The 9,477-nt window shown below is 39.3% G+C and overlaps 1 protein-coding gene across 1 annotated transcript in view; it reads right to left on the reverse strand.

Annotated features, from left to right (window-relative positions):
* Positions 1-1,561: 1,561 nt before the first annotated feature.
* Positions 1,562-9,477, reverse strand: part of PTPRJ (protein tyrosine phosphatase, receptor type J) — a 27,991-nt gene continuing 20,075 nt past the window's right edge. The window contains exons 14-23 of the mRNA XM_009288883.1: positions 8,064-8,105; positions 7,209-7,217; positions 7,031-7,118; positions 5,854-5,944; positions 4,908-4,981; positions 4,631-4,765; positions 4,105-4,224; positions 3,181-3,341; positions 2,554-2,689; positions 1,562-1,824 (exon numbers count right to left, since the gene is read on the reverse strand). Coding sequence (XP_009287158.1) covers positions 1,666-1,824; positions 2,554-2,689; positions 3,181-3,341; positions 4,105-4,224; positions 4,631-4,765; positions 4,908-4,981; positions 5,854-5,944; positions 7,031-7,118; positions 7,209-7,217; positions 8,064-8,105 — 1,015 coding nt within the window. The 3' untranslated portion in view covers positions 1,562-1,665. The remainder of the gene's footprint in view (positions 1,825-2,553; positions 2,690-3,180; positions 3,342-4,104; positions 4,225-4,630; positions 4,766-4,907; positions 4,982-5,853; positions 5,945-7,030; positions 7,119-7,208; positions 7,218-8,063; positions 8,106-9,477) is intronic.

Consider the following 9,477-nt stretch of genomic DNA (forward strand, 5'->3'; position numbering starts at 1 on the left):
CTGTGAGGTCACCAGGTTCCACTGTAATGCCACATACACTCCTAGTATCTGTAGCTTTTTCCAACAACTCTGCTACAACAAACAAATAACAAAAAAAAAAAGAAAAAGCAGCAGAATTCCAGGGACTCTGGTTATTAAACCTTCATAAGATTTTCACCACTTTATAGCTATTCTATAGCATTATTCATAAACTTCATATTCCTCTGCAATGCAACCAGTGCAATGATCCAAAGACCAAAAAACACCCCCCCAAGATACTTAAGAAGTCCTTCATTGGTAATGCCTTCGTAAGTCTAACAGTTATGTACCAGCAAAATAAAGCCAATCTAATCCCTGACTTGTAAAATCAGCAACTAGGGGTTTTCTGCTTGTTTGTTCTGTTTTGAAAAGGACCAGTTGAAACAACAGCAGCAGTATATTGCAAATAATTATAAAACAATTACATTAGATCAATGAGATGCAGGCAGGTAAGATGTGTCTCAGTTTTGAATGGCTAAAACAACCAAGAAATTGGTCTTTACAGCAGAATTTTGTGCAATTTGTTTTGGTAGAAACAGTAAAGCCAGTCAATCTGTTTGGGAGTGCTTGGACACTTGGAACCTTAGTTCGACATTTTCACAGATTTATATATTTGAGGAAAAACAACAACAATGATAAAAAGACACCAACCTGAGTAAAAAACTCTATTAGAATAGAGTGATCATTATTCAGTAAATCATATATTGCACCTTTAAATAAATCATTATAAATTGTATAAAAACAGGAATATCAGCCAGGAACAGGGAGGAGCTATTCTGTCCTTCATACACACCCACAGACACCCCCACGCACACATTCACATACTCACTTGCTCATTTTTTTTTTTTTACTATAGTTAAAGCTCGGAGTGACAGACCATACTCCTTTTCCTCTAGCAGAGGCACCGAAACATTAAGGCAGGGGGTATTTGTGGTGAAATGCAAAAACAAAGCTCACCTCCAAACTTCTGGAGAGTCCTGCCAACAGTGCAACTACAGTTAAGTTTGACATAAGCCTTATTTAAAAATCTGTGTTCTCATTAAGAGTTTCAGTACAAAAATAGAATCTCTGCTGTTTTTTTTTCTAGAGTAGCAACTAGAAAAGGCACAATTTCCAAGTATAAACGTCCATTTGAAGGAGCTGTTTGTACTCCTTTTTTAAATAAAAAGGAACACAGAAAAAAAAAAATCAGAGGCACATATCTATTAGCTAAGTAACCAGATACAGTAGATAAAATATGTTCCTGAAACTTATAATTAAATATATTAAAACAGCCCACAAGCCTGGTGTCTGTAAATGAAATCATATAAAATTGTAATAAAAAGCTTGTGTTATTATTTTAATATTTAAATTCTAGTTCACCATTCATACTGCAAATGCTATTTCACCTATCAGCACTGTTAAATTCCCAAGAAAAAGCGAGATTCCTCTGTTAACTTTAGTTTTGCTTGTTTGTTTTGTTTTTTTAATATAATCTGCAGCTCCTGCCAGCATTGTTTTTCCTCCTGTAGATCACATCTTTGAATGCAGATAGAACTGGAGAAGCCAGACGTGAGATACTGCACACAATCCTGGAAAACATGAGTAGAACATCTCCCTTTCCTATGCGCAGATAACACCTCCTGGAGACACTGCATTCCTTCCAGACTATGCGTGGTAGCCATTGGCCTTCCCGAAGCCTGGCCCAGGTGTGAAATTTTCATAGATTGCCATTGCTGTCATGTTCTGGTAAATAAGATCGGTTTTCTTGTCTTTCTGTGATCTAATAATATCCATAACACACTGATTTAGGAAAACGTACTGGTCCTGATGGGAGAAAGAAAAATGAGGGTAATATATTTCTAGAAAATACCTGATTTTGGAAGTAATTCTGCTCCTGAATATAGGTTTTGGTTTTTGGATGCACTGTGCTGAATGTTATCACAGAGTATTTTTTAGAAGTTGTATGTACAGTTCATAGAAAATCGGGCTGGAAAGGACCTCATGATGTCATCTGATCAACCCCCCATAAAAAACTAGGATCAAATTTACTGTCATGCCTAACACCCTCTTAAAAGACTTTCATGATGGAGATTTTACAGCCTTTTCCAAATCAGCTTGAGTTAATCCACACACCTTTTTGGATCAAAGTGATAATTTCAGCAGGAACACATGTGTTCCTGCAGAACACAAAAGAAAAGATGCACACTGAGACCACTTGAAATGATAATTCTGGCTCACAGCTATAAAGATAAAACTCACATGGGTAAAACAAGCTGCAAAAAAACTTTTTCACGATTTTATTCTTTCCAGCTGCAAATGCCAGTACTACAAAGTACTCTGTAAAGAGATTGCTTGGATATACTACAGCCCCTGGCTGCAACTACTGTTGTGGGAAGAGATGAGACAGGAAGGAGGGAAGTTAAATAAAGAGCAATTTCAGATTGCTCCTTAATATCTCATCTTTCTGTAATTCTGAGCTACATCTTGAATCCACCTCTCCTGGATTATTATGGCCATTTGAAAAACATGCTGCTGGATGAAAGACAGCCTTACCTCTGTTTGCACCATTAAAGGTCGGTGCATGCGAAGATCATATACCACTCCATACACATCCACAGTATTCTCCATTTCAATCTGCTGAATCAGGCGGTCAATGGCAATGAAAGTCCCTGTCCTCCCGACACCAGCACTGCAATGACACGGGGAAGCTATTTACTGCTTTCTCTCAACCACCTGCTCACCGGTGGCCTGACGAAAAGCCAGTGAAGCTAGTAAGATGCTTTCTATTATTTCAGTGGCACAGGTATTACAAGTCTCTGCAGTCCACCGGGGTGGTTCTTACCATCACTAAGAGGGAGGGAGGACACGCTTCGGGGCTTCCCAGCCTTGCACTTGCACAAGATTACATATAAAAGCACTGGAAAGGGCAACTTTTTCAGCTAAGTTTTCCAGGCTAGGAGAGACTGTCTGTTCTAATGCCATTTTGTATCATGTACTTTGCTACCTACATAGCATTGCTATGTTTCTGAAGCACAGGGCAAAGGCTTTAATTCAGCAGGGTGAATAGCCTATGTTCTTAAGCAAAGAGACTTTTTTTTTTTTTTAAATCAAATTGAAAAAGAATTGTTCTTAAAAAAGCCACAAGAAAAAGCGTGTCTAACAGAAACACGTTCTTCCTACCTGCAGTGCACCAGAGTAGGAGAGTCGACTGGATTTTGACTGCTGTACTCATGAACAAGGTGTCTAAAGTTGATGAGAAGGTCTGTTGCCTCCGGCACTCCATGATCTGGCCAGGAGGTGAAATGGAACTGGCGCACTGTGTGGCTCTCTGGTGTGTTGGACTAGATGAATACACATTAAAGACAAAAGAAAATAGGCTTTAGAGGAGCAACAGCAGGGTTCCTGCTGTATGTACTGGGCAAAGCTCAGCTTCGTTAGAGATGCCTGTTACAAACTGTGCAGTAATTTGATCAATGATATTTCAGTTTCCCGCTCCCTTCCGCTCTGGTAGAGAATACTTTGAAATAGTTTCCTTTTACCTTTCACTTTACTCCAAGATCTCTGCTGCATTACATTTGCTGAGAGAGATGGGGCTAATTGTTCAGTCTAGCAGATATTACAAGTATCTGCATAAGCACAAGTTTTGGTGCAAGTCTCAGGGAAACCATGAGCTGCAGGTTCACTGATGGGACAATCGGTAATTCCCATTAGCAGGCTGGATTTTGCTGGCAGATCCCTTTCTGCCACAGGGAGGGTCTTACTGACAACTCATGCCCACCTCTGGATATGTTACTAACACACTGTTGTGGGAAGCCAGGGCATATGAGCAAATGCATATACATAAATATCACAGGAATCTCATTGTCAGTAAATAGTGTGAACAATTTTAAATCAGATTTTTGGCAGAAAGCAGACCAATCAAAGCCTCAAATTAAAATAAACCACTCTTGTCCTTTTCCCTCAGATAACTTTGAATTTGATTAAGTTTTAGTGAAATTACTATATTCTGTCACTCCAGTGTTGCTTGACCTGTGAAGTCACAGTGATACGATAAACCACTTCTAGAGATACTTATACACAACGAACAACTGAGGGGGTACTCACCTTTTCTACAGTGAAGTCCCTTATTGTCCATTCTGGAAGGACAATCTCTGAGACCATTGTCACAATAATGTCACCATAGCTCTTGGATTGTTTGTCTGGCCAGTATTGCTCACATTTTGTCTAAAAAGAGAGTTACAAGGTTAGACACAATACACACAGAAACGAAGCAACTGACAGTTTTAAATAACACACCAGCTGAAGCAGGGCTAGAAAGCTTGTCGCCCTTCCCAATAGACTATCCCAAAGCAGGAGAAGCTCTGCCAAAACCATTCTTTCGGGAGAAGAACCCACCCTTAAAAGATAGCGATTCCACAACTCTCCTATAGAGACAATCTATTCTGGTAGTCAGCAGACAAAAATGGGAAAAAGCTAAAAAGATTGGGCTTATTTAATTTAGAAAACAGTCTTCTAGTAAGTGAATGGTTGTTAAAAGAAAGTGGTCAGTCTCCAACCTACTAGGGTAACAACAAAATTAGAAGAGATCCAGTCATCTTCAAGAGACAGTTCAGTTTTAATAAAAACATACCCGGCCTTGTTCAACACATTTTGTCAACATAACAATAGAGTAGATATTCTTTTCCCAAATCATGTGCCAGAAGTCTTCTATAGTATCGGGTAAAGGACCCTGTGCAGCAATAAATGCCTTCTTTGAGTTATAGCCCTAAGAAGAAGAAAAAACACAAAATACACACACACTTGTATCAATGAGACAAAAAAAGCCAATTTTAAACACCATTATGACCTGTTAAGCCTGCATCATAAAAATACACGTTATATCTCATTTCAACTAATGAAGCACTTACAGGCATATAGTTTGCATTAATATAATCATCAGTTGCAGAGCTTTGATCTGAAAGTTTAACACGAGAAATATCATCTGCAGAAAGAAAAAAAGGAATAGAAAGTTATGAATTTTAGAACTAGAACCTTTCAGCAAATTACTGCTTAATTAATGCATAGTTTCTAAATAAAAGGTGTTTTAGAACAATGTGCATGTTAAGAATAAGGATATAACTTTAGGAATCATAAATAGCAGTAGTTTAGAATTTTTATAATGAAAGACTTCTTAAAAATGAGTGACCAGAATAAAAATTCAGAATACTCAGATTTTTTTTTTTTTTTAAACATGGTTTGTTTTTCCATATTTGTGTATTTTTTAATCCAACGTGAAATGTACTATAGTTTTAATTACTGGAGAAAACTAGGTAATTTGTCTCCTGCTGCCATTGCAGCTGATGTTTTTCCTCCAAAGCATCCCTAAGTACCCGCCACTGTTCACCTTCCAATTCCTTCTTACACTCTGCTACGTCGGGGTGCCCACAGACAGCTTGGCAGGGCTTCAGCTCTTAGTCTGTCTGCAAAGCTGGCCAGCAGAGTCTTAATATTTCTCATAGCTCTGCACATTTGTCTGTCCGTAGTTAATCGTTAACCTCTTGTTTTTTCAATCTGGACTGCAAGTTTCTCACAAATGGAAAACTAAAATTATTTAATTAAGGGAAAGTTCTGTAAGGAGCTTTCTTGAGGGAAACTTTGGGAACTTTAGGGAACGTTCTTGAGGGAAAGCTCTTTAGGTTTGCTTATACAGTGATTTTGGGAAAGCAGCAGCCCAAATTCATTCATTTGGAAACTGACAACATTAATCCCTCTTTGAAACCTCTGGGTACTATTAAAGACAGATTAGCCAAACCCAAGGTTTTTCACCTAAAAACTCAACCAGTAGAAGATACAAAACCAAAGAGAGTAACTCACATGGTAAGACGTTGTTGTATCTATTTTTTCCCCTGTTCTCCGCAAGTTCAGCAGCAAATTTGGGCTGATGAACACCAGCTGACTTGAGTTCCTACAATAAAAGGAGGATTCGTGAGCACCTGGTTCTGGTTTAGGAATCATACACACATGACAAACAGACAAATACTCCAAACACTCTTGGCCTTTGCTGTAAAAGTAGGCATGTTAACTGGAATAAATGACAATAAAAATCAGCTTTTTACAGAGTGGGAGGGCAACAGTGGCAAACCAGCTAGAGGAGGGATTAATACAGAATGTAGGAATAGTAGTGTATTTAAAACCCAGAAACAGTTTTGCAGACACTGACATCAACTGCACACTCATTCTGACCCCAAGGCAGTGAACTACTTAGCGTAAGCTTTGCAGACGTTACAGGGAGAAAAGGAGCAAGTACATCACGAAAGGACTGAAGGAAGCAAAATCTGAGAGGAAGGCAAGGCGGAGCACCAGCCTGCAAAGTACAATAAAAGGAACAGAATTTGATCTGGAAAGAAGGTCAATTGATAGGTTCAAGGAGATGAAAAAAAAATGAGATTCTTTAACAGCAGACATGACAACACAGAATCCTTATTAACACTTGATTCCTGTCTTTTGTACCTTATAACAATTGAGCTTTAGCACATTTCATAGAAAAACAGTTGTGGTCACTAAGGAAATCATAATGCTGTTTCTCTGACTGCTCCTTCGAGCTATTCACAGGTGTGATTTGCAGATCACACCTATACATTCAAGGACTCAGTGATATTAGCAAGACACCTATCTTGCTGCGTAGAAAAACAAAAACAAGATTAAAAAAACAACGCGCAGAAAAGTTAAATAGCTTTCCCTAGGCTAACTCTGTAGTGCAACTAGGGCAAGGACTCTGGAGATCCTGGCTCTGGTGAGAGCTCCGAGCAGCAGGCCGTGCTATAAGCTCACAGGTAGAGATAACGGTTCAGTATGTGAAGTATTTATCATGCATTTCAACTAAATTTGGAGCTGAATCAGGGAAGGGAAGGCTATACATGCAGCTTAATAATCTCTATAATAAAGGTCCCTTCTCTTCCCCTTCAGTAAGCCTCACATACACTCCATAGGAAAGCTAATTTGCCTTTCCAAAAATGTTTGTCATGAAGCTCTCTCCACTGAGGGCACATACCTCATACTCTTCAGCAAAACCACAGTTGGAGTCTGCTTGCTGCTTCTTAAAGTAGGACTCAAAGTTCTCCACTTTAATCATTTTTGATCTACGATGAGAAAAGTCATGTGTTGGTAACTGGTATTAGGTAAACAAACCATGAATTCAGTTAATGTGTTAGAAAGCATGCTTTACTTACTTCTTGACTCTTCAGGGGAGGGTGGGGGGAAGAAAAAAAGGTTGATTAGACACATGCAGCTGTATTTTTCACTACGTGAATCTAAGAATGAAAGCATGACTGTTAGTAGCAGCCACAAAACTGTGCGTTTACAGGGGACAGGATATCAAGCATAGCATTGAGCTGATCTGTTAAACCAAGGAGATAATAGCACATCCTTCAGGAGAAGAATATCACAGAAGGGTCAGTCAGCCGCCTCTGTGCTTCCATCAGATTGGCCCCATTCCCTGGTGTATTTTATGTCAACTATCAAAGTCTACACAGGTGGGACTTCATGAGATGCTCCGGCCACGCCTTTCCATCAATAGAAAAATTGGTGCAAGAACCAATAGTGTGATTCAATTGCACTGCCTGGGACTTCCAATATATTGTGGTTACCCTCCCATGGCCAACTTTTACAATCTCAACATTACCTGAACTAATGGCTCAGCACAAAGTAGTCATAAAGCAAAGGAAAATTTAGGCCACAGTGCAGAATTTTGGTTATGTGCACTTTATCAACAGTTTGGATTGTTTCCTCAACGGGCACAGAAGCCTACATTTCATCCAAACATCCTGTTTTTCAAAACTACGTGGAGCATTTGTGTATCTAATAGCGATCCATAAAGCAAGCACTCAAATCCCTGCGGCAGCTCTAGATGTCTCGATCAATATGATTATTTTTAGTCTGCAGGCTGGAGTCTTTAAATTCCATGAAGAATTAATACTGCAAAATTCTATATAAAACTGCACAGAAAACAAGTATCAGGGTTCAGAGTAAGTTTTGCAAATATCACTTGAGCTCAGAAAACAATGTGTGAAAGGATATGAACTTACTTAATTGGAGAAAAGGACACTTCAGTATTTCTTTTATCCTTCCTATAAGGCAAAAGAAAACACCACAATAGGTTCACAGTAGAATTTAATGGAACGCATATGACATTTCTCACAACAGCTATTTCCTGTGCCTGTTCAGAATAATTTCTTTTAAAGCATCTCATTCTGTGCAAGAAAAGCCTCCTGAGGCAAACCTTACACCTGCACTAAGAATAAAATACTTCATCCTTCATTCAGTGATGTTGTGCAATGGGACTGTTGGAACCAGAGGACATAGTTTGGTGGAAGAAGCACATCGAGGGATCTGCACTGCTACCTAACATCTCAGGAGAATTGCTACTAATCCCAGAATCCCTACAGTGAGTGTTCAACAGTGATGTGTCAGTGGTACTGAAAGTGGTAGTTGGATGAAAATAAGTGTTCCTAGCTTTAAAGGAAGCTCTTTATTCTCCACAGCTACTGGACACACTTGTAAGAATAACAGCAGTTAATCAAAGAAGCTAAGAAAACTGAACTAAGGGCCCTACAGCTAACTCTTTAGAAAGGATGATCAGAAGCAGGAAAAAGCCTTTGTGGACTCAAGTCCCAGATTATTTGGAAAAGATTGGAAACTAAGAGGCCAGCTCAAACCCTAGGCAACTCATCAGCTTCTGGAAACTCCAGAATGGAAGTTTCATGTGACAGGCCATCAAGCAATTAAAAAGTGTGATTAATGGGTATTTTCGAATAAAACCATCTAAGATACAATTACATATGTCTTTTAGCAAAATAATTTGTGATGTTTGCTCACTTCTGACTGAATTACTTCATCAGCATGCATGAATTCAGAAGAGCTAAACAAATCTTAACTTGTTAGTTTTTAACTATGGGGTTGAACAAAGTCATTTAACTAGTTTGATACATCAACTCTAATCTCTAACATACAAACAAGATTTTTAAAAGAAAGTATTTTAAAGCACCATGACAGAAGTGTATAAAACGCTGCATCAAAAGAAGCGTGGCCAGCAGGTCGAGGGAGGTGATTCTGCCCCTCTACTCTGCTCTGGTGAGACCCCACCTGGAGTACTGTGTCCAGCTCTGGAGCCCTCAGCACAGGAAAGACATGGACCTGTTGGAGCGGGTCCAGAAGAGGGCCATGAAAATGATCAGGGGGATGGAACACCTCTCCTATGAAGAAAGGCTGAGAGAGCTGGGGTTGTTCAGCCTAGAGAAGGGAAGGCTTTGGGGAGACCTTGTTGCAGCCTATCAGTACTTAAAGGGGGCTTATAAAAAAAGATGGCGGCAAACTTTTTAGCAGGGCGTGTTGCAACAACAAGGGGGAATGGCTTTAAACTAAAGGGGAGTAGATTTAGACTAGATATAAGGAAGAAAAATTTTACCACTGAGGGTGGTGAAACACTGGAAGAGGTTGCCC

This window comes from Aptenodytes forsteri, unplaced genomic scaffold (genome assembly GCF_000699145.1).
Source record: "Aptenodytes forsteri isolate BGI_AS27 unplaced genomic scaffold, ASM69914v1 Scaffold8, whole genome shotgun sequence".
NCBI classification, from domain to species: domain Eukaryota; kingdom Metazoa; phylum Chordata; class Aves; order Sphenisciformes; family Spheniscidae; genus Aptenodytes; species Aptenodytes forsteri.